The following is a 26,115-nucleotide window of genomic DNA, read 5'->3' on the forward strand; positions in this document are numbered from 1 at the left end:
TCTCCCTTGCCTGGCGTTCTTTGGGTCCGGTCCTCCAGAGCGGTGCGTATAAAGTTGCAAACTTCATAGAAAGAGCAACACAGTCGTGCAGCACGTCCTTTTCAGGACGGCGCTCCGACTGTGCGTTTCTGGATGCGGTGGTTTCCTGTCCTCGGATGATGGGCGCGGGCACTGCGTTACATGTCTGGGGGTCCAGCATGTTAATGCGCTGCTCGCGGGCAGTTCATGTCGTCATTGCGATGCCATGACTGTTGCGCAAGATCGCGGTTAGCCTTTGCAAAAGGGCGAACCACCCCAGTTGTCCCCTGCTCTGCAGCGGGCACTCGGGCAGATCTGAGGGTTTCAGCGAGAGATAATCCGTCGCCCACGGGCCCGCGGACCTCCCGCTCCTCTAAGCGCTCCATCCAAGCTTCGGGCGGGGGAAGCGATCCGTCTAACAGATGGTAGCCCTTACGCCCGATGACACCGGAGACCAGATGTCCACCGCGGCATCGGAGGGTGGGCTTTCATTGTCCGATGATGATCCAGACCCGCTCGCCCCCTTCGGGCTGGTGAGCGCTGTCACTACGGATCCTGAAACGGACATGTTAGCCGTGCTTTCCCGGGCTGCTTCGGCCGTGGGTTGGAGATGGTTTATCCCCCAGCTCCGCGGCCGGACCGACTAGAGGGGCGTTCCCTTCTTCCCGGAGGTGCATAGTAGGCTCACGCGGTCTTGTAAAGCACTTTTTTATGCTCGTGCTGCGTGTCCCTCCACCCTAACCACTCTTGACGGTGAAACAGCCAGGGGGTATGTGGCGATTCCTCAGGTTGAGTGCGCGATGGCGGTAAATCCGCGCGGCGCCTCTTCTTGGCGGGGTCCGCCTCGTCTCCTATCCAAAGCCTGTAAGTTATCTACCTCCCTCGGAGCTAGAGCTTACATAGCTGCGGGCCAGGCTGCTTCCGCCTTGCATGCGATAGCCACCTACCAGCGCTACCAAGCGCAGGCGCTGGCCGAGCTGCACGAGGGTGGGTCCAACCCAGGCTTACGAGCTTCGCACCGCCGCCGACTTAGCTCTTCGGACTACTGAGTCCGCTGCGTGTGCGTTGGGGAGGACGATGTCCACATTAGTGGTCCAGGAGCGCCACCCCTGGCTGATATGCGCAAAGTCGACAAAGTCCGCTTTCTTGACTTCCCCATATCCCCAGCCAGGTTCGGCGACACTGTCTGTGAATTCACCCAGGAATTCAAGGCGGTGAGAGAGCAGTTGGTGGGTGATGTCTTATCGGCGGTCCGTAGCCCGCTCCGCCCGCCGTGCCATTCATACCTGCTCCTCGCCGAAGGCGCCCCCCTACGAGAGCTGCTCCGCCCCCGCACATGCCTCCGGCGAAGCGAGCGCGTCGGGCACCTCGGAAGCAGGCAGCCCCCCTGCCCAGAACACCACTAAGTCCGGCAACGGACCGCGAAGCGCCCCTGGGACAGGCCATCTGGAGAAGAGGGAACTTGCTCTTTCCCCGCTGGAGGACGGGGCCCCATTTCCAACGGCACTTTTACTGCCATGAAAACATTATGAAAGGGCACTTTTCACTTCCCCAGATGTGACAGCCCGAAATCTGCCAGTCTGGGACGCTATGCTTTCTAGCTTGCAGATTCAGTGCGTTTCGCCAGTGGCTCACGAGCGCTGGAAGAACGGTCTCCTTTCTCCCACCCCTCGAGCCTCCCCTCCGGAGCTCGGGTTCGGAGTGAGAGCAAATATCTCACCTCCAGCTTTTCCGTGGGACCCGCGAGCTTCCCGGATCAGCACACCCACTCCGCGCTGCCCCACTGCTGGTACGTCAGCGATTGTAGCGATGAGTCCATTAGCGGGAGCTCTGCCTGCCTGGTTAGCGCGGGCCAGCTCTTCGCGGTGGCTCATACGCACAATCAGACTCGGCTATGCGATTCAGTTCGTGAAACGGCCCCCCAAGTCGCGGTGTGTATTCACCAGTGTCAGCCCCCTGTCCGCCCCTGTCTTGCGAGAGGAGATTGCTGTCCTCCTGGCAAAGGATGCAATCGAGCCGCTCCCTCCAGCCGAGATGGAGAGCGGGTTTTACAGCCCACACTTCATCGTGCCCAAAAAGAGCGGTGGGTCACGGCCAATCCTAGATCTGCGCGTTTTGAACCACTGCCTGCAAAAGCTGCCGTTCAGAATGCTCACGCAGAAGCGCATCCTCCGGTGCGTTCGTCCTCTGGGTTGGTCTGCAGCATTAGACCTGATGGACGCGTATTTCCATGTCTCCACTCTTCCTCGCCACCGACAGTTTCTGCGGTTTGCGTTTGAAGGTCGAGCTTGGCAATACAAAGCCCTCCCCTTCGGGCTCTCTCTGTCTCCGCGGGTCCTCACCAAGCCCGCGGAGGGTGCCTCAGCGCCCCTTCGGCTCGCGGGCATCTGCATACTCGATTTCTTTACGAGTGGCTGATTTTGCCCTCTCTCGGAGCAATTGATTATGCACAGAGACAAAGTGCTCTGGCACTTCCACCTGTGGGGGTTTCAGGTCAACCGAGAAAAGAGCAAACTCGCCCCCGTGCAGAGGATCTCTTCTCTCGGGCTGGAGTTGGACTCGGTCACCATGGCAGCGCGCCTCTCCGGAGAGCGCGCTCAGCTGATGCTGTACTGTCTGAGAGAGCTCGACAGTAAAATAGTGGTCCCACTGAAACTATTTCAGAGGCTCCTGGGGCATATGGCATCCGCAGCCGCTTCATGCCGCTCACATTATTCTATATGAGACCACTTCAGCACTGGCTGATCACGATCGAGTCCCCAGACGCGCATGGCATGCGCGCGCACACCGAGTCTCTGTTACTGCGCTGTGTCGCCGCGCCCTCAGCCCTTGGAGCGACCCCTCGTTCCTACAGGCCTGGGTGTCTCTAGAACAGGCGTCCAGTCTTGTTGTAGTTTCAGCAGACGCTTCCAACACAGGCTGGGGGGCTGTGCGTTGCGGGCATGCGGCTGCGGACCTGTGGAAAGGTACCCAGTTGCATTGGCATATCACCTGGAGCTGTTGGCAGTGTTCCTCGCTCTCCACCGTTTTTTTCCGGTGCTGGAGCGGCAACACGTGCTGGTCAGGACGGACAGTACGGCGGCGATGGCGTATATCAGCCGTATAGGGGGTATGCGCTCTCGCCGCATGTCTCAGCTCGCCCGCCGTCTGCTCCTCTGGAGTCATCCGCGGCTGAAATCGCTGCACGCCATTCATATTCAGGCAAGCTCAACCGTGCAGCCGATGCGCTCTCACGGCAGCCTTGCGTCCTGGAGAATGGAGACTCCACCCCGAGTCTGTTCAGCTGATATGGGCGCGATTCGGGGAAGCCCAGATCGATCTGTTGCTTCCCCCGAGATCGCTCATTGCCAGTTGTTCTTTCCCTGACCGAGTGCTCTCGGCACGGATGCACTGGCTTACAGCTGGCCTCGGGGCACGCGCAAATACGCATTTCCCCCAGTGAGCCTGCTCGCGCAGTTACTGTGCAAGGTCAGGGAGGACGAGGAACAGGTTGCTGGTCCAGGTCAACCGGACCTGGATGTCAGAGCTCTCCCTCGCGATAGCCCTCCCCTGGCAGTCCCTTCGAGAGAGCACCTACTCTCTCAGGGACAGGGCACCACCTGGCACCCTCGCCGATCTTTGGTTTTAGACGCGAGGAAGACTTAGGTAACCTCCGATTGCGGTGGCTAATACCGTCACTCGGGCTAGAGCCCCCTCCCCGAGCGCGCCTATGCCCTGACGTGGAGTCTATTCACTGAATGGTGTGTCTCTCGCTGAGAAGATCCCCGTAATTTGCCAGATCAGCGTTGTGCTTTCTTTACGCTGAGAGAAGTTGGAGAGCAGGCTGTCGCCCTCCACACTCAAGGTTACGTGGCTGCCATCTCCGCTCTCATAACGCGGTGGCTGGCAGCACCGTGGGAACGCATAACCTCATCATCCGGTTCCTCAGGGGCGTTAAGCGAATTAATCCACCCCGCCCCCTCTCATGCCCTCTTAGGATCTCGCCCTCGCTACACAAGCCGCGTCAGATCCCTTCGATCCTCGACTCAGTATCTTTCTGTCCCTGAAGACAGCTCTGCTGGTCGCGTTGATATCGATTAGAGGGTCGGGGACCCGGAGGCATTTTTCGGTCAGTGACTCGTGCCTGTAATTGGGCTGGCTTCTCTCACGTCCTGAGACCCCGCCCGCGATATGTGCCCAAGGTTCCTACCACTCCGTTTTAATACGAGGTAGTGAGCCTGCAAGCGCTGCCCTCGGAGGAGGCAGACCCAGCCCTTCTTTATTGTCCAGTTCGCGTTTTGCGTATTATCCGGACCGCACTCAGAGTTTAGATCATCTGAGCAGCTCTTCGTCTGTTATAGCGGTCGGCAGCAGGGAAGTGCCGTACCGAAATAAGTTCCCACTAGATTGTGGATGCCTTTCTTTCACTATCAGAGCCGAGATGAGCCGCGTCCCCCGAGAGCGCGTGCGCACTCCACTCGGAGCTTCGCATCCTCTCGAGCGCGCGCACGCGGCGCCCCTCTAACAGACATCTGTAGAGCTGCGGGCTGGGTGACACCCAACACATTTGCAAGGTTTTACAATCTGCGAGTGGAGCCGGTTTCCTCAAGGGTATTAGGTAACCCTTGGTGATTGAGGAAACAATTCGGTAGGGTGTTGAAACACGCTTGCTGCGCCATTTTCCCTAACACGGAGATACGTGCGCCTTTTTATCTGTCAGTAAAGTTCCCCATCAGGTGAGCCCTGCAGATTCCTCCGTGGCCCCCAGCACTGACTCAGCGGAGGAGTCACTTGCTGGCCCACTACGTTGTAGGTCTGCCCGCTGGTCAGCCCGCGTTTTGGGTAAAGGTGCCTGCTATGCGTGATCCCCACTAGGCGATCCCATATGCTTATACCGCCACGGTTAAGTCCCCCCCCCCTGGGCGGACCCGTGTCTTCCCTCTCCGCTAACCACTTTTTTGCTATGCGTACTCCCCCTTTTTAGGGCTAGTCCATATGTAAATTCTGCCATCTATCCCCCCTTGGGTAACGGATGGCCTCCGCAGCGTCCTCCCTATCGGGATTGCACGCTTCCCAACGTACTGTAGTGTATTCCTAGAATTATCTAGACGCTAGCGACTCCCAAAAAAGATACCTATTCCGTAAAACTTCTTTTGAAGTAGGTTAAGTTAGGGTCAAGGGCACGTTGGAGGACCACGCCTCTCGTGATCTGGGTGCGTCACGCTTGCCTGACCGCTCTCTCATGGTGGGTGTTGGTAAGGTGCAGTCATTATGGCGCTTTCAATGGGCTCCCAATGCGTGGATTTTACAATCAAATCCACTTATAGTGCTGGAGTTCTGCCCGAAGGGGAACGTTCGAGGTTACTGAAGTAACCCTTCGTTCCCCGAGGAGGGCAACGGAAGCACTATACTCCGTCGCCATAATGACTGTCCCTTAGCTGTTAAAAGTCTCTTCAGCTTAAAAAGGATAGCGTCTGCTGGCGCCAGGTGAGCTTATATACTCAGTTGATTGCTTATGCCGCTCACCTGCGCAGGCTTGCGCTGCCAATTCATTCTTAATTGGCCCGTTCAATACTCTTTCAGACGAGTAGCTTCTGAACCGAACCTCCCAATGCGTGGATTTTACAATCAAATCCACTTATAGTGCTTCCGTTCCCCTCCTCGGGGAACGAAGGGTTACTTCAGTAACCTCGAACGTTCTTCTTCACAACTTTTCATCATTAAAGTTCCTCAGAGTCACTTCTAGTTAATAATAATACAACAACAGCGAGCTCATCAATTATGAAAACCTCCAAAACTTTAGGCTGTGTGCATTCAGTCAATAGAGGCTCGTCAAAATTGTTACCTTTCCCATGTTATTTTATTATTTCTTTAATTATAAAAAACTTTCCAAGTGCTGTTTAACAAAAATTTTTCTTCAAGTGTTTAAACATAACAGTTTAATATACTAAATTCTGGTAACTGATTTTTTTCCCATAGGCTTTGCCATGATGACACCACATAATATTTGACTAGATAAGACACTAGTATTCAGCTTAAAGTGACATTTAAAAATTTAATTAGGTTAATTAGGCAAGTAAGATTTATTAGCCAAGTTACTGAATAACTGTGCTTTATTCTGTAGACAATTGAAAAAAATATTTAGGAAGGCTAACAATATTGACCTTAAAAACTGTTTAAACATTTTAAAAACGGCTTTTATTCTATCCAAACTAAAAGAAATGAGACTCTCAGGAAGAAGAAAAAAATTGTTGACTCTCAAAAGTTGCCTCACAGCAAGAAGGTTGCTGGTTTGAGTTCCAGATGGACCAGGAGGGCTTACTAAGTGAAGTTGACATGGGTTTGCTCTGGGAGCTCCAGTTTTCCCCACAGTCCAAAGACATGCGGTATAGGTGAATTGGAGAAACTAAATTGGCCATAGTGTAAAAATGTGTGTGAATAAGAAAGTGTGTACATTATATTGTGTGAATATAAACATAGATTAACATTTAAAAAAACATTCATGTTGTTCAGTATATTTTATTCTAGGTTTACAGAGCTTTAATACTAAGGTTGGGGATTAAGCACCACTTTATCAAACAAAAACAAATAAATAATCCACACTATGAACACAAATAGTTCCAAATAGTTGTTTAATTTATACTGCATTTTAATCAGCATCATGAACTAATGATATTTGACTAAATTGGCCCTCAACAGAAAAACTCCTGCAATAGAAGTCAAATGGTGTAACCAGTTACACCACTTGACATTTCAATTTAAAATCAAATTTGATAAGCATCATTATCAATATCTGTGTAAGCACATGGGCTTAGTGGAAATTTTTCAAATGTAACTTTTAAATATAATTTTTTTTTTTTTTAAATGATCAATTATCAGTGCATTTCTGGGGTCTTACCATTTGACACGCATAACTAAGAATAGCTGACCATACCTTAAAAAGGTCAAAGTATCTCACATTTTAAAGAGAGTTGCTAACCTTTGCATGCAGCAATTAGTCTTATCAAGAGTTCTTCTCTGTGATCCAATTTCCAGTCTAACTGTCTTGTAAACAATATTAACAAAATGGCTCAAAAAATGGTGGCTACACCATCAGAAATTTGAGGTGACAAACAAAATTCATCAAATTAATTATAATATTTAGAACAATTGTGCTATGTTTAACTTTATTTACTATTAAATATGCCTAATGTAAAATTATGACAAACTAGCCGATACAATGTTTCATTGAGACTTTCAATTTTTTTAAACACGATAAACTATTTGGTACCATTTTTTTTTGTTACACCACATTGACATTCTTGCAATATTTCCATAAAAATTATCAATAAAATGGATTTAAAAAAATTACTTGGTCCTTAAACTAGAGAATGTATGCAAGTTATTTGAATATTTGTTTTGAAACTGTAACCATCTTGAATTGATTTTAAAGACACACACACACACACACATCTGAGTAGGGGCGTGTGTGCGCGAGACGTACATAAAGAGCTGGTGGGGGTGAGTTGCACACGACGTCCCTGAAGAGCGGCAGGGGCGGAATATGGCGAGATTGTCTCCTTCGTTCGGTTATCCGTGGCACTATCCACTCGCCATAGCGGACTGGCCATCAGGAGCACCGGGACATTTCCCGGTGGCCTGACGGTCAGTCTGGCCTGCCGCCGTGCCATCGATTACCTCACCTCGACATGCCATAGGCTGCTTGCAGCTTGATGGACACCTCAAATCACGAATCAGGCGAGCGCGATTACCATAAGGTCCAATCATTTCAGCGACGTTGCTATTTGCATATAACTTATGATACTAGCTAAAACTTCAGTCAGGCAAAAACACGGAACGTAAACAGAAAGGAGGAGCAGAGAGGGAGCGCATAAAAAGAAGAAAAGGCCTGGCCGTGGAAGCCGCACAAAAAAATGCTGCACAATCACAACTACGTTTGCGAACAAGGGAGCAGGTTGGTCAGAATACAGCACATTTACAGTTGAAGTCAGAATTAGCATCCCTGAATTATTAGCACCCCAGAATTATCAGCCCCCCTGTTTATTTTTTCCCTATTTTCTTTTGAACGGAGAGAAGATTTTTACACATTTCTAAACATAATAGTTTTAATAACAATTTTTTTAATAACTGATTTATTTTATCTTTGCCATGATGACAGTAAATTATATTTTACTAGATATTTTTCAAGACACTTCTATACAGCTTAATGTGACATTTAAAGGCTTAACTAGGTTAATTAGGTGAACTAGGCAGGTTAGGGTAATTAAGCAAGTTATTGTATAATAATGGTCTGTTCTGTAGACTATAAGAAAAAAATTATAGCTTAAAGGGGCTAAAAATATTGACCTTAAAATGGCTTAAAAAATTAATAACTGCTTTTATTCTAGCTGAAATAAAACAAATAAGACTTTCTGCAGAAGAAAAAATATTATCAGACATACTATGAAAATAATTCTGACTTCAATTGTATATAATCATTTGGTAGATTTACAGGAGATTATCATTTATTTGCGGGCATCCGGGAGTCTGTGCATTTGCGAATACTCCCGCAACTTCTGGGAGACTTAGGATGTCACAGCAATACAACTTTACAATGAGTACAATTGTTTGTATTCAATACTTTATTGTTATTATTAATTTCCATTTTCCATATCTGCAATGCCTGTATTTTTTTTTTTTTTTTTGCAGTCCACTTAGAATCCAACTTGGAAATCAATGTTTTCTTTATTGGCATTGATTGTTTTGAAATTCAAATGGCATTGCCTGTGTTTTATTTCTGTAATAATTATGGCTGTCAAGCAGGATCTTGATGGTTTATTGCAGGTATGTTGTTTACATGAAGAAATCTGTTACAAGTTAAACAAAAATTCGAATAAACAATTATATTTAGAATTTAAATAGTTTTTGTTTTGCTTTTACATTAATTTAACATTTGAATAGCCAAAACTACACGTTTCAGTATCTTGAATGCGATTAATCGTGATTAATCGCGATTAATTTTTTTTAAAAGTGTGATTAATTAGTAAATTTTTTTAAATCGATTGACAGCACTAATATATATATATATATATATATATATATATATATATATATATATATATATATATATATATATATATATATATGTATATATATATATATATATGTATTTTTTTTTTTTTTTTATCGCTTTAGTAATTTGTGTATGATAATAGACATGCACCTTATGTAACTTAAAAAAAAAAAGCAATAATACATTTATGCAGTAATAAACAGGTTTTACAGTTAATATGACTAGGAAAAGGAAAATATGAAAGGCCGCTTTGTAAAACTAAATAAATAGCTCTTGACACATTAAATGGACAAGCATGCAGCCCACAACAAGGTGTAAGTTATTGCATATTATATTTAACAAACCGTTTACTGCTAATTTAATGTACTTTAGCTCGCATGGATAATTGAATATTAATCAGTTGATGTCATTACGCTGCTGTGCCATCAGCCAATCGTTGTATTGCTGATCATGATTTCGAGGATCGATAGATCAGTCCTTTACAACACAAGCAGTGATCTCAGATCAGTTCATTCTGACATTTTAATCTGATTCGCAAACTTGTTTGAAGAACCAAATTAGCCAGGGATCAGTTATCAAGATTAAAAGATCCAGGATCTGACAAATCATCTAAGATCATTTAAGCGAGCTAGGAAGAACAGATCCCTGGTGGCTATTGTGTAAAGCACAGAAATGTTGTTGGTTTTTTGTTTTTTTTTTTAATGAAAAGATGTCTTTTTTTATGACTGTAAAGTGTGTGACTGCGGGTAACAAATTGCAGTACTGCGCGTGAAGAAACACGCATTCTTAGTAGCAATACCTGTAGATTGTAGTAACTTTTAGACCTTGATAAAATTTGTATGTGTGTATGATTAGGATCAGGGCTTAAGTCGCAGTCACACTGCACTTTTCTCCTCATAGACTTCAATTCATACGCATGCAAATACAGCAGACCAAAAAAAGCAAGCTCGGGCGTCAAGTTTTGCAGTTTGCTGCTTTGCAAAGTTTAAGCATGGTGAATTCTGACCTGCTAAATCGCATCACGTGACTGCGTGAGACCAATCAAGGATCAAATTATGACCTCACAGTATAGAAATGTTAAATATCGACAAATTGTTAAATTTTTTATGTCTAATCTCAAACTCTTTAGTGAAGCTCAAACTCTAGTGTGACTGTGGCATTAGTCATTAAAATTGTGGCATGGGGACGAGTTTGCTCTTTTCTCGGTTGACCTGAGTCGATGTGCCGGAGCACCCTGTCCCTGTGCATAATCAATAGCCACATTTCCACTATTGTGCCTAAAGCAAGCGAGCCAGGCTGAGCTAAAGCCAGTGGCGTTTCCACTGTCACTTCCGGGGCCTAATCGGGCCAAAGCAGGGCTTTCTTGGGGCCAGTGGCCAGCCTTTTTCGGCCCGCCCAATACCTTGGGCCGAAGAGGGCCAGCTGGGACTTCGGGGCGGAGTGAAAGGAGAGGCGGACACTAGTTTTTCGATTGCACACAAGTATATGCACCAAACAAATAAATAAATAAATAATGGAAAGAAAACATCTAGCCTTATAGGCTATGGGTCTTTTTGCATATGATTGCCCTTATGTTTCCCTTTTAAATCTAAGGCTGTTGCATAATATAATGAAGTTTTAATTTAGAATTTACTTTCTTTGCTGCGTCCTCCTTGATATTTCAATATTGCATAATAATCTTTACACCATATTAAAGACACAGCAGCCAGTAAATGTTGTCGAGTTTTTGTCAAGTTTAAAAGGTGTGTTTGTGTGCGTTTAGATGCCTGTATGTGAATGTGAGACTAAAAGATATTACACAATATAAATACAACAGAAAGACATAAAACTTAACAAATTACGTTTCCATTTTAATAGGCTCAAAACAATAATGTCATGTCTTGATAAAATAGCCTAAACTATACTGAAATAATTTAAAGATTAATATAAATATAAAACAATATAAAACAAACAAAAGCTATAGATATAACAATAAAGGTATATACAATACATAAATTAAACCATTTTAAACCCATATTAAACTTTCATTTTACAAAGGCCTATCTGAAAAATAAAGATTTTACATATTTTCTAAAAACAATAAACACCGGCGAAGGTTTAAAATATTATTTGTAAAGTATTTGGATACGATGATATTAATCAAATTGTGCAAACAGAGCATTTTTTGGGTGAGTGAAAGCAGAAACTAGCCAACCTTTTTTTTGTCATCCACTCTTGCGCAAAGCCTCTTTACAAACGCATTGGGGAAAACTGCAAATACAAAATGTGTTGTGTCTTCAAACAAGTGTTGAGATGAAGAGCTTTATTAGAGAAAAGCTGAGCGCAACGAAATATAGGCTATATTGGTAACACTTTACAATAAGGTTAATTAGTTAATGCTTTTACTAACATGAACTAATCATGAACAACACATGTACATAATTTATTAATCATAATTGAACATTTACTAATGCATTATTAACATCCAAGTCCATGCTTGTTAACATTAGTTGATGCACCTTGAGTTAATATGAACTAACAATGAACTACGGGCCATACGGGCCGGCAGTACGGGCCGGCAGTAACACATCCAGCACCATCACTTTAAACACTGGGGCCCCTCAGGGATGTGGTCTGAGCCCTATCCTCTTCACCCTGCTCACTCATGACTGTGCACCATCACACAACTCCAATCTGTTCATCAAGTTTGCGGATGACACAACAGTGGTGGGTCTCATCAACAAAAGCGATGAGGAAAACTACAGAAGTGAGGTGAGCCGTCTGGCCGAGTGGTGCAGAGACAACAATCCCTTTTTGAATGTGGAGAAGACGAAAGAGATTGTTGTTGACTTCAGGAAAGAGCACACTCTCCATGCTCCCCTGACCATCAACGGTGCGACTGTGGAGCATGTAAGCAGCACCAAGTTCCTGGGTGTACACATCACTGAGGATCTCTCCTGGACTAAAAACTCCACTGCACTGGCCAAAAAATCACAGCAGCGTCTCTACTTCCTCCGCAAACTCAAAAGAGCAAGAGCACCAGCCCCAATCATGTACACCTTCTACAGAGGCACTATTGAGAGCATCCTGACCAGCTGCATCACTGTGTGGTTTGGAACCTGCAATGCATCCTGCAGGAAAACACTTCAACGCATAGTGAGAACAGATGAGAAGATCATTGGTGTCTCTCTCCCCTCCCTTCAGGACATTTACAGCACACGTCTTACCCGTAAAGCCCTCTGCATAACAGCAGATGCCACCCACCCAATGCACAGCTTCTTCAGTCTGCTGCCATCAGGGAGGAGACTGCGCAGTCTCCAGGCCAGGACCAACAGACTGAAAGACAGCTTCATCCATCAGGCTGTCAGGAAGCTGAACTCTCTCCCAGCTCTGCTCCCCGCTCCCTCCCAACGCACCTCATCCCCTCGCACCTCTGGACTCTGACACACACACACACACACACACACACACACACACACACACACACACACACAAACACACACACACACACACACACACACACCACACACACACACACACACACACACACACACACACACACACACACACACACACACTCATCTGCACTGGTCACTTTATGCAGACACATATACTACCTCCCAATATATCACTGTCACTTTATCACAATTATCATGTTTACAAGTTCTTTTTGCACTATACTGTTTTTTATCTGCACAACTCTGGTTTACTTTGCACTCATTGCTATATGCCCTTAATGTCACTGTATTGTTTACAATTTTTATTACATATGTATATTTTTTAGACCCATTTATGTGCAATGTATATACTGTAAATTTTCTTTTTTTTCTTAAACTCTACTATTTTTTATATGTATATTTTTATATTAATGTTAAGCACCTTGGGTCTGAGAGTAACGCAATTTCGATTCTCTGTATGTCTTGTACATGTGGCTGAATTGACAATAAAGCTGACTTTGACTTTGACTTGAACTACTGTACTTGCATTTACTTACATTAACTAGCATGAACAAATACAGTAGTAAATGTATTGTTCATTGTTTGTTTATGTTAATAAATGCATTAATTAATATTAACTAATTAACTATATTTTATTACTTGCTCTTAAATGCTGAAAAACATTCCTTTACCTAAGATCACACAATAATATGCAACATCCTTAAATAAAGGGGAATGACCTATAAGTGTCATATAGCCTATAAGGAAAAAATAATATGTTTCTGGTCTCTGCGGAGCATTTGAGCTAAATGTTTGTCAGTGTCTATCTAAACAAGGATTTTTTAAAATACATTTTCTACCGAGTTATTAACGGAGAATTTCTGTGGTTTTATATTATGGATGGGTGCACTCACTGTGCTGGGTCCCTCTGTTAGTGACGAAACCACTCGATGCATGATGCCAACAGTCGGTTGAAAAGTAAATGAAAATGATGAATGAGGACACACAGGCATGTGCGTGTAGACATATAATGTAATGCTGTACAGTAGCGTGTCAACTCTTTGTTTAAGTTGTCTTAATTTTAATGTTTTCATGATGATGCGATGGTGTGCTTTATCTGCCTGATTCCTTCTGAAGAGGGCAAGTTGTGTGACATTTGATTTGGGGGACGTTCAGGGGGCGGGGTGTGCATGACGCGCTGCAAGCTACAAGTCTGACAGTGGAAACGCGACATGATTTTGGCCTCACAGCTCAACCTCCCGGGCAATTGGCCCGGCTTGGCCTGATAAAAGCCCTGGCTCACACTACATGCTGATGCTGCCAACTCATTGGCATTTCACTGGCCCATTTTTGTACTCTTTCAGATGATTGGATTCTGACGAAATCCCCATAGTGGAAGTTTCCACATAGAATTGAAGTTCACACATCCATTTCAAAATCGCGTTAAATTCTGAAATCATTAACCATACAGTAAATGCACTGTAAACTGCCGCTCTTGTATTTGCAATTATAAAGGAAGTTGATGGTTTCACTTTTGTTTAAAACTTTAGCATTCTTGTACCAGGTTTTGTCCCAGAGACAGAACAAATAACTATAAGAAAAAAATGCTACCATCCAAAGGCAGAAGGGCAGACCTAAACTAAAAGCTAAAGATGTCAAGATGTACAATTGAGTTTGTGCTGCAGCTTGTGAGATGCATTTGAAACAAAGGACTACCGGTGTTGTAGGATGGGTTTTCAACCTTTCAAGACACGCGTTCCACCAAGTTTGGCCAATTTCACTTCACAAAGCCAAATTTACAAAGCCCTGACAGTGTGGTTGAGTCAAACATTGAGTATGTTTACATGAACACCAATGAGAAGTTTGGATCATTTTACTGACCCGGATCTTTTTTCGAGTCATTTTGTTTAATTTGCCGAAATATTATCAAAATGTTATAAATTGCTTCCAAACACTGTGAAGTAGCCGGGCTTCTTCCCTTTATCTCTGGCGACCGCACTGGTTCACACACACCCACAGACGCTCCCAGACACGCACATACATACGCACATACATATGTCTACTCACCTCTCCTTTTCCTCTCAGTATGCTGCTAGTGACAAAGGGCCCTGTCATCTCGCATGCATCCAGTCATCCATTCCATATCTCCATTTTCCCGCAGGTTAACATTAAGCATACATTTACACACACCTTTGTGTTCGTGTCTTTGTGTTTTTGTTTCGTCATTTGTCCGGGAAAGTTGGTCTTCAGTGTTGTGCCGGCCAAACCGAGCGAGCGAATGGCGCCGGCTTATGACGTCACCGGCCGCGCCATGGCAGCACCAATCACAGAAGCGCCAACCGTACCAATTGTTTGTGTTTGTAGGGTACAGCCAGCGTTGTAGAGGAGCGATATATGTCATTAAACCTCTGATTGTTGGTTGTTTTATGTATGTATGTATGTCAGATATTATTAGTAGCTGTGTGCTTTTATATTTAGAGATGCCACATTTAAATGTTTAATGGTGTGATGTAGACGTTTACCTGAATTTACCTGTTTATGGTATGCTCCAAAAAGGGGGCGGAGTCTAGCCTTTAAAAGGAGACGGCAGACTAAGAAACGGGGTCAGTTTACCTGGCTAGCGAGCGTGTTGTGGCAGAACCGTAAGCAATTCCCTTTATCAATCTATTGTCTGTGTGACATAGATTTCTCTCATATATATTGTAGATATATTGTTTTGTGTTGTATATATCGTATTTTGTTTTTGTTTTATTGAGTTGTTACTTTGTTTTTTTTTTGTACATACCTTTTGGGAAATAGGTCACTGTACATTTATCTGCACTGGACTGTTTTGCGTTATCCTTGTAAATAAACCATCTTTTTTACACTTCTGGGATAAGGCCATCATTTTTGAGAACTCTTTATTATTATTATTATTTTTTTTTTTTGCTGGTGTTGGGCATCCCACACCTGGTAGTGAACCCATTCCGGGTCCATTACATAATTACTCACGGCGGCACGGGAACCATTCTGACACGCACCACTCTGTAGTGCGCACTATCACCGCTCGAAGCTCACAGGGTGCCACAGCAGGTGGCAGTAGTGAGTTTGTGGGTCGCGGGCCGTCGCAGTTGGTGTCAGAAGTGGGATGGCCACCCGGAAGAGGACAACGAGAGGTCGAAAGGCGGGGCTACGATCCGCTGTGAAGGACGCAGCTTGGCGTAGGCTGTCATCGGAGGATGATGAGGAAGCTACAGAGCCTTACAGCAGCCTTGATCCTTCAACGGAGTCCAGTGGAGGCATGGAGAGTCTGATGAGGGATTTCCTCAAAGCACAAAAGACAAGAGAAGAGATGTTTCTTCGGGAACTGCAGGGTTTGCGAGTAACGGTCCAGCAGGCGGTGCAGGCAGCACCGGAACGACCAACAGGCAACCCTTCACCAGAGCCTGAAAGAGAAAACACAGGGGAGTCTTCGCTGCCACCACCTACCCCACCACCACCCGCACTTCCATCACATCACCGGGCCCAGTTTGCACACCGTCCAGAAACGCCGTTGCCACCGTTTCAGATGGGTGACGACATGGAGAACTATCTACGGCGCTTTGAACGTCTGGCGCAGACATGGCAGTGGCCCAAGGAGCAATGGAGCTGTCGGCTGGTACCCCTATTAACCGGTCGAGCGCTGGAGGCTTATCTGGCAATGGATGAGGTCAGTGCTGATAATTACTTACAATTAAAAGACTCTCTGTTGCAGAAATTCAATGTGTCGGCGGAAAGCTATCGGCAGCGCTTTAGAGCAGCATCAACGCCGGAAGGAGAGTCTCCGACAGAAACGTATTATCGCCTGAAACATCTATATCAGCGCTGGATTCGACCAGACATTCATTCGGTGGAGGAAATCGGTGAGCAGATTATTCTGGAGCAACTACTACGGGTCATGAAACCGGAAGCCAGGATCTGGGTAAAACAACATGAGCCAAGCACAGGACTGGCAGCAGCACAGTTAGCCCAGCAGTATGCTAATGCTCATCGCTCCGGTCTGCGCACGCAACCTGAAAGAGGTAGTACACGACACATTCGTCACAATACTGATAACCGACATACACAGGAACTTGAGACTGAACTGACACCTAAATTGATCTGTTATGCATGTCGTCAATATGGACACAAAGCCTCAGTTTGCCCAGCAAGAAAGCCTAAGCTAACGGGTATGTGCTACGTACCACGTGAGGGTGATGCTAACAGTGACTATTTAATGTCTCAGAGTGTTGATATGTTGAATGTGGTGGTGAACGGTCGTCAACTTAAAGCATTGCTAGACACAGGAAGTTCAATTTCCCTGATTAAATCATGCCAGGTAAACAATATTGACTACGCAAATACCACAGATGTATGCTGCATTCATGGGGATGTTAAAAGCTATCCAAAGGCTGAAGTGCTTGTTCATATTCAAGATGAAATGTATCTTTTGAATGTAGCCGTTGTCACTAATTTGTCAGTTGACATGATTTTGGGTCGAGATCTGCCAATTTTGAATGAACTGTGTAGCAAGACTATCAAAATGAACTGTGGAGGGCTAAATGAAACTGAAAATGTGTTGACTGTTGTGACACGTGCTCAAGCTAAGACTGGTTTGCTACCGTTGCCAGACTTGGATGATAGTCTACTGCAAGGTGCAACCAAGGGTGAGAGAAAAACTAGAAAACAGAAAAGACTGTTAAAAAAACTGGGTGCGCCAGTTAAGAAAGCACAATTAGACGGCTTAGAAGCTAAGAATTGGCAAATACCAGAAAACATTTCTGAGCTGCAAAAAAATGATGAGTCTTTGAAAAAACTGTTTAAAAGAGCTGAGAACCCAAACAATGCGACTATGAATGATGAACATTTTGTTATCATTGATGATGTTTTGTATGTGCAGGTCAAAGAGGTTAAACGTTTGGTTGTACCCATGTCTGTCCGTTCTATTGTGTTACACCTAGCACACACACTACCATGGGCAGGACATCTAGCATTTCAGAAAACATATGCACGCATCAGTACACGTTTCTTTTGGCCAACCATGTACACTGACGTCCAGACATATTGCAACACATGCAGCACATGTCAGACTACCAGTGCAGTGCGCCACAGAGACAAAGCACCATTACAGCCACTTCCCATTGTTTCAACCCCCTTCCGCCGCATAGCTATGGATATAGTAGGGCCACTTGAAAGAAGTAGTGCCGGACATCGCTACATCCTAGTCATTTGCGACTACGCCACTCGTTACCCCGAAGCTTTCCCACTCCGCACAGTGACCACATCAAAAGTTGTTCAAGCTCTAACTGAACTGTTTTCTAGGGTTGGAATCCCAGATGAGATCATCACAGACCAGGGAACAAACTTTATGTCACGGGTAATGACACAGTTTCACCAGCAGCTAGGCATCAAAGCTCTGAAAACAACACCTTACCACCCTCAGACTGATGGATTGGTTGAACGTTTCAATGGGACCTTAAAGAGTATGCTGAGGAAGTTCGTTTCAGACACAGGTAAAGACTGGAACAAGTGGTTACCATTCTTACTGTTTGCTTACAGAGAAGTGCCACAGGCATCCACCGGGTTCGCACCATTTGAGCTGCTGTATGGCTGGCCAGTCCAGGGACCTTTGGACATCCTTAAAAAGGCGTGGACGAAATCTCCAACAGTGGCAGAGGACAGCAGCATTGTGAAGTTCATCTTGGAGATGAGAGACAAGCTGGATACCTACAGGGAGCAGGCGATGGAGAACCTAAAAGAGGCACAGACAAAACAGAAGAGATGGTATGATATGAAGAGCAGACTACGGCAGTTCCAACCTGGACAGAAGGTACTGTTATTACTACCTACATCAACGAACAAACTTTTAGCAAAATGGCAGGGGCCATACGAAATCACCAGGAAGATGGGTCCAGTGACATATGAAATACTCCAACCTGAGAGAAAGAAGACTCGACAAATTTACCACGTGAACCTGCTAAAGGAGTGGAAAGAGAGAAAGGAACCAGAGAAGACATTGATGGTGAGAGAAGTCAAGGAGGAGGATGAAGAACCTGCTGAAGAAATGGTTACTCCGAGAGAAGCTGCAGAACTGAAGCTGAATCATCTGGAGGAAAACAAGAAAAAGGAGTTACAAGAGCTACTAAGCAAGTACCCTTTGCTGTTCCAGGAGAGACCAGGCAGGACAGAGGTAACTCAACATACCATCCACTTAACAGACCCTACACCATCAAGGCAAAGACCATACCGTATACCAGAGAAACTGCTAAAGCCACTGAAGGAAGAAATCGAGACGATGAAACAACTTGAGGTGATAGAACCATCATCATCGGAGTGGAGCAGTCCTATTGTGATCGTGCCGAAGAAAGATGGATCACTGAGGATCTGTGTGGACTTCAGGAAATTAAATTCACAGTCGAAGTTTGATGCTTACCCGATGCCTAGAATAGATGACTTACTGGAGAGAATAGGGCAGGCCCGCTTCATAACCACACTGGATTTGTGTAAAGGTTATTGGCAGGTGCCCCTCCATCACTCATCTAAAGCCCTGACTGCCTTCAGAACACCTGTTGGGCTATACCAGTTCACGGTACTTCCCTTTGGATTACATGGGGCACCTGCTACCTTCCAACGCCTGATGGACCAAGTTCTCCAGGGTTGTGAGGAATACGCAGCTGCTTACCTAGACGACGTAGTGATCTACAGTCACACGTGGGAGGATCATTTAAAGCACTTAAGACAGACCCTGGAGAAGATACAAGCAGCGGGCCTGTCCTTAAATGTGGTGAAATGTGAATGGGGACGAGGTGAGACTAATTATCTGGGCTATATACTGGGCAATGGTGGACTCAGGCCGCAGGTAGATAAAGTCGAAGCGATCAAGAAAAGCCAACGACCTAGGACCAAGAAAGAGGTTCGATCCTTTCTAGGACTACTGGGCTGGTATCGTCGCTTCATCCCTGATTTCGCAGCAATTGCAGCACCTTTGACTGATTTACTCCACAAAGGTACAAAGAACCCAGTCATTTGGACTGAAGCCTGTGAGCAGGCCTGGACAGTATTGAGAGAGAGACTGTGTGCACAACCTGTGCTGAAGAGTCCGGATTTCTCTCAAAGATTCCTTGTACAAGTAGACGCATCGGAGAGAGGGATAGGTGCAGTACTGGCCCAAGGACCAGCTGGACGAGAGCGACCTGTGGTATTCCTGAGTAGGAAGCTGTTGCCCAGGGAAACGCGTTACTCTACAGTGGAGAAGGAGTGTCTGGCGATAAAGTGGTCCCTAGAATCCCTGAAATACTACCTCCTGGGGCGGGAGTTTGACTTACAGACAGACCATCGGGCACTGACGTGGATCAACTCAATGAAAGACCACAATGCTCGAGTAACTCGGTGGTACCTATCTCTGCAGCCCTTTCAATTTAAGATCAGTCATTGCCCTGGGAGGAGTAATCTTGTAGCCGACTACCTGTCAAGGTTCCCAGACAGTGCGCGGCATGGAGAGGGGGAGGATACTGTGAAGTAGTCGGGCTTCTTCCCTTTATCTCTGGCGACCGCACTGGTTCACACACACCCACAGACGCTCCCAGACACGCACATACATACGCACATACATATGTCTACTCACCTCTCCTTTTCCTCTCAGTATGCTGCTAGTGACAAAGGGCCCTGTCATCTCGCACGCATCCAGTCATCCATTCCATATCTCCATTTTCCCGCAGGTTAACATTAAGCATACATTTACACACACCTTTGTGTTCGTGTCTTTGTGTTTTTGTTTCGTCATTTGTCCGGGAAAGTTGGTCTTCAGTGTTGTGCCGGCCAAACCGAGCGAGCGAATGGCGCCGGCTTATGACGTCACCGGCCGCGCCATGGCAGCACCAATCACAGAAGCGCCAACCGTACCAATTGTTTGTGTTTGTAGGGTACAGCCAGCGTTGTAGAGGAGCGATATATGTCATTAAACCTCTGATTGTTGGTTGTTTTATGTATGTATGTATGTCAGATATTATTAGTAGCTGTGTGCTTTTATATTTAGAGATGCCACATTTAAATGTTTAATGGTGTGATGTAGACGTTTACCTGAATTTACCTGTTTATGGTATGCTCCAAAAAGGGGGCGGAGTCTAGCCTTTAAAAGGAGACGGCAGACTAAGAAACGGGGTCAGTTTACCTGGCTAGCGAGCGTGTTGTGGCAGAACCGTAAGCAATTCCCTTTATTAATCTATTGTCTGTGTGACATAGATTTCTCTCATATATATTGTAGATATATTGTTTTGTGTTGTATATATCGTATTTTGTTTTTGTTTTATTGAGTTGTTACTTTGTTTTTTTTTTGTACATACCTTTTGGGAAATAGGTCACTGTACATTTATCTGCACTGGACTGTTTTGCGTTATCCTTGTAAATAAACCATCTTTTTTACACTTCTGGGATAAGGCCATCATTTTTGAGAACTCTTTATTATTATTATTATTTTTTTTTTTGCTGGTGTTGGGCATCCCACACCTGGTAGTGAACCCATTCCGGGTCCATTACATAATTACTCACGGCGGCACGGGAACCATTCTGACACGCACCACTCTGTAGTGCGCACTATCACCGCTCGAAGCTCACAGGGTGCCACAGCAGGTGGCAGTAGTGAGTTTGTGGGTCGCGGGCCGTCGCAAACACATATACAACTAGCCCAAAGGTTGATCACACTACAAAGTCATAAATATAATGCTATAAGAAAGAGAACATAATAATTCATTGTTTACCTGCTCAGCTCACTTCTTCATGTCTTTAAATTTGAGTGGATCGTTCACGTCACCCTCACACTTACAGTCACATATGACCTTAACTGATGTACACAGTCTGAGCCGATAGGAGCGATGATTAGTTCACCTTTCGAGTCTTCTGGTTTTTAAGTCATTTGTTAATCACGTGACAGCATTTAAATAGAGATGACTCAAACCCGAGGACTCGAAAAAAGAACAGATCAAATCTCTTTCCAGCTCTAAATGCATATGTTGAATGAACTACTCAACCGTGGACTCGGATTAAATCCTTTTCTGGTTCTAAATGCATGCGATTGGCTAGGCTTTAGTCTTTCACTAATGAACAAAAGACTCAAACCTGATAAAAAACTCGAAAAATTAACTAATCTTCTCCCGCACTACACAACATGCGCATTCGCAAATGAATAAATCACTTCATCAAACTGTTTTGTAACATATGATGCTGCAGGTATTAGAAACACTATAAACACCATTTAATTGTTGTTTATTGTTTCATTATTATTATTATTTATTCATTTATTTATTTATTTTACCAGAAAAGCTTTATAAGAGATTACTTTAAAATCACAATAATAAAACAAAAGGAAAACAAAATAGTGCACATCAAGCTAGGCTTTTTAGTAAATAAAACAAGTAAGCTTAAAATTAAATAACGCGTTTGTGTCATAAAAGCTTAATATCAAATAGGGCAACTATTCCCAATGGATTTTTTATGAGCAATATAAATGAAAAATAAATAAATATAAAAATTAAAAAGCCACAGAGTCTAATGAGCTTAACAAATTGACCATAGAATATTAAAATAACACAAGCTTGGCTTTTTTTAAATAAATATAATTTTAAATCTTTAAAACAACACTTTGTGGCTTAACTTGTTGGACTTTGCTTAAGGTATGTTACCATTCAAAAACACAAGCTCCCAAACTTTGGATGGGCTGATTCTTCTTTCTGAATTCTGATGATTTGAAGTGCTTCTTTTGTCATTACTTGTTGGTCGCAGTATAAAAGATTCTGCTAAATAAGTAAATGTAAATGCAATCTTTTTTTTATACAAATATTAGACCAATACATAAAGCCTGCATAGAAAAACATTGTTGAATAAAAAATGGGGTAAAAATGAACAAATTACAAATCACTTGTAATTGTAGAGTTTGATTAACTTATATAGTCTAGCCTAGTGTTTGTTTTCTGATAGCAAGGAAGTGAATAGACAAACAAAATATATTTTTTAAAAGCATGGTTTCATTTACTTGAAAAAAAAAATGCTTTTTAGGTACACATTGTTTGATAATTTTATGAAAAGTCTCATATATGATCCATGATACAACAATAATCCAGTTTTACATAAGTATTACTGACCGAGGTTCTCATTGCAGTGTACGTTGGAGCTACAGTTTAAGATCAGAAATGCACATAATAATAATATAATGATATTATTATTAATAATAATATAATAATTAATTATGATGATGCACCCGTCTCTAAAAAGGATCTGGATCCATTTACTAAATTCTACAGCCAATTCTGCTGTAGTGTCAAGTCAAGTAAGAAAAACGAATGACTCAAACCGAAGACTCGAGAGATGAACGAATCAAATCTTTTTCCGGCTCTAAACATATATGACTGGCTTCTGCCTTTCCGTGATAAACAAATGATTCAAACCCGATAGAGAACTTGAGTGATAAATGGATCAAATCTTTTTCTGGCTCTAAATGCATATTATTGGCATTAGTCTTTCACGTGATGAATGACTCAAAAGACTTGAAAAATAAACAAAACCACCTGCACAAATGTGTGCACGCGAGAATGAACAAATCACTTACTGAGAGGACTCGTAGTTCTCGAGTCATATTTAAAGATTTGTTCAAAATGAACAAATTGTTCAAGAACGACCCATCACTAACACTACTACTTTCATATTTTTATATAATTTTTACATATTTTTAATACAATTAAGACAATATTTTAATTAAGAGTCACCATGTAAACAGGGATTTTTGATTACTTTAATGTAACTAAAGTCATAATTAAACAAAACAAAAATGCAATTAAGATATGTAGTATGCATATCTTAATGGCATTATTGAAGTAAACACCGCAATCAAACTATGCCATGTAGGATTTTTTGCCATATTTTCCGTCAAAAACGCAGATGCGGACATATCGAAATGCGGAAGTTTTTTTTTTCTTTCCATTTGGCGTACGTTATCAAATTCCATAACACTCTTCCACCAGTCCTTACTTCTTATTTGCGTCTAATACCCCAGTTTGTCATAGGAGCATGAATCAAATGTTCATGAGTGAAAGTGAAACTGCCAAACTGCAAGTAAAATGCCCCAAAATGACATGAAACTCCAACGAAATCTCACGGCAATTCGTAACTTTTTGATTTAGTGGCTAATTTGTATGAATTTGTAAGATCTAATTCATACTATTTAGTATGATTTAGTGCATTTGTTTTATAACTGAACTCGTACGAATTCATACGAATTAGCCACTAAACTGCCAAAACGTAAAAAAACGTACGTTTCCTCGTGAGATTAAGCTAGAAACTCTTACATGAAAGCATTTCACGAAAACACCTTAATTATATTATTGTCTATTAAGGCAAAAAACTAGATTACAGACGTCCTTGTAAACGTCTCTCAAATTACTTAAAAGGCTCTTCAGTTTTGCTCTCATTCACAGTCAATCATTTTAAAAAGCATCCGGTCCATTTTATTTGTATATGTTTTACACAAACACATTAACTCTATGGGTGCCTGATAGGTAGATGTAGAGTTAACATTAATCAGATTAGCGTCTATAGGACAGGACAGGACAGTAAATTTGACATTATTCTCTTCTCTGGCTGCCATCATTAGTCTCACACATTATTTCTTCCTTTTACTGAACTTCATCGTGGACATTTTCCTTTTAACTATTTGAGCAAATAAGATTGTAAAATGTTTTTTGTTGTATTCTCCCTTTCACTGCATTCTAAGTTTTCCCAACTATGATGAGTTCTCCTACTTAGAAACCTGGAAATGTGAACATTGTCTATTTTACTTCTGTGTTCACGCAGAGCAGCATTGCAGTATTTGGTAACACTTTATTTTAATGGTCTATTTGTGTATTAGTAGACTCTCTGCTTAATATCAGTTGATACAGACATTCAGCAGACATTTCATATTGTATGTTTTCACATAATTTATTAAGTGAGTTTTATTTTTTTGATATATTTTTAAAAATAGTGGATCAGGGAGAAGGTGGTGCCCTACAACAGCCACTATTAACCAGCCAACAGTGTGGTCTATTTATTTATTTTTTTGTTTGAAATCATTAATAATATTAGTACCTCATCAAGCACTTAGTTGATGTGTGTGCTGTTTTTCAGTGATAATAAAAACATTTCGTTCATTTATTGTAAAACAATATTTCCAATTAAAATATAATTTAAAAGTAAACGAGGAAACAAAGAGACATAAAGAAAACATAAAGAAAAGAGACTCACTGATGCGATAGGTGTTCTCCATCTGTACTGTAGGCCGTTGGATATCATCATGATGTCCATGCTCTTCCATGTAGGACAAAGTGCTAATAGAGCTACAGACAAAAAGCAAATGACGTTTATACTACTATGGGATTTGCTATACGAAGGAATTAGTACTCACTCTTTAGTTTTGCCAATAGCTCTGACTTCATGACTGCCTAGAGAAGACAAACTTCCACGCTTCTTCAGGAGACGTGCTTTCTCTTTTGCTAAATCAGACATTTTTTCTGAGAAATCGACAGAACTCTATCTTCAATTCTACAAAAATCTGAAACACATAATAAAAAAGATATTTTCATTTCCTATTTAATAAATGCACTGGAATGGGTTTATTTTTTAATAAACACACTGTAATGTAAAGTTAAAAACACGTATAACAATTTTATCCTGCGAAAAACTTACTGCATCGTCTCCACAAACCGGAAATTCTCACTACCGTCACAGACTTGTTGTTAAACGTTGCCATGACAACATGTGACGGAATGACCACATACGGAACCTGATCATGCGTCAATAGCGCCGCCACATTTGTACAGTGCTCCCAGGACAAATGTTATTCAACCGCACTAGTCAACACAGTGTGCCCGTGTGAAGACATGGATATTTACACTAAATATCGCATAGGGACCCTGAGCATGCGTCAATAGCGTCGCCACATTGGTACAGTGCTCCCAGGACAAATGTCATTCAACTGCACTAGTCAAGACAGTGAAGATGCGGGACTTTAGCGCTGTCTACGGGTGTAGTAACGAGCAAACAAAGAAAACAAAGCACAAAGGCAGAACATTTCGTAGGTAATATTAAGTTTTTTTTTTCTGTTTTTGTATGTTCTGAACTTTTGTGCTAATCAGGCAACGTCATTGATGATAACAGTCACTTACTCATTCACCATACGATAAAGCAGCTCCAACTCGCACTAAACACTTGGCTTATGCTAGTTTTGTTGTATAAAATCAGCAAACAATGCAAAAGAAATATGACAACGAGATGCTGCGCTGCCAGATACTTGTATTATTGTCGGTTAACGTTAGTGAAAGCGTCGTTTGGGTGATTCATTCACAAACGAATCGCTCCCTCCGTCATTATGAGAAGTGAAAGCAGGAGAGGAGGTGTGTTTCAGGACATGATTAGATCAAATTTAACAGGGAAGGTGAATAGTACATTTCTGTACACACAAACACAAGCTTTTTGTCAGGAATGCCCGTGCGGTCACCGATCCATCAATGTAGAAAAGTGATGTAAATTATAATTTTCGTAATTATAAAAAGAAATTACATACTAACATCCAGGAAAACTCCCGATCATAGATATATGTGTATATCTCTGGCTTTGAATGGCCACAGT

At 43.1% G+C, this 26,115-nt stretch overlaps 2 protein-coding genes across 5 annotated transcripts in view; one reads left to right on the plus strand and one right to left on the minus strand.

Moving 5' to 3' along the window:
• The window catches only part of dynlt5 (dynein light chain Tctex-type family member 5), a 65,011-nt gene extending 39,809 nt beyond the window's left edge, over positions 1-25,202 (minus strand). The window contains exons 1-3 of one of the 3 annotated variants that reach the window (XM_087239268.1): positions 25,174-25,202; positions 24,893-25,039; positions 24,733-24,824 (exon numbers count right to left, since the gene is read on the minus strand). In XM_087239268.1, coding sequence (XP_087095394.1) covers positions 24,733-24,824; positions 24,893-24,993 — 193 coding nt within the window. In that variant the 5' untranslated portion in view covers positions 24,994-25,039; positions 25,174-25,202. 3 annotated transcript variants of the gene reach the window in all.
• LOC141377915 (retrovirus-related Pol polyprotein from transposon 17.6-like) lies at positions 15,381-21,125 on the plus strand. Of its 2 annotated transcripts, XM_087240573.1 has the most exons (3): positions 15,381-16,505; positions 17,785-17,945; positions 18,022-21,125. In XM_087240573.1, the coding sequence occupies exon 3, from the start codon at positions 18,170-18,172 to the stop codon at positions 19,982-19,984; it is 1,815 nt and encodes a 604-aa protein (XP_087096699.1). In that variant the 5' UTR covers positions 15,381-16,505; positions 17,785-17,945; positions 18,022-18,169; the 3' UTR covers positions 19,985-21,125. The 2 variants fall into 2 exon arrangements, with proteins under 2 accessions (XP_087096699.1, XP_087096698.1); XM_087240572.1 differs by having other exon boundaries at positions 15,791-16,505; positions 17,785-21,125.
• Positions 25,203-26,115: the final 913 nt, after the last annotated feature.

The sequence above is a fragment of the Danio rerio genome, chromosome 2 (assembly GCF_052040795.2).
Source record: "Danio rerio strain M-AB ecotype USA chromosome 2, GRCz13ab, whole genome shotgun sequence".
NCBI classification, from domain to species: Eukaryota; Metazoa; Chordata; class Actinopteri; order Cypriniformes; family Danionidae; genus Danio; species Danio rerio.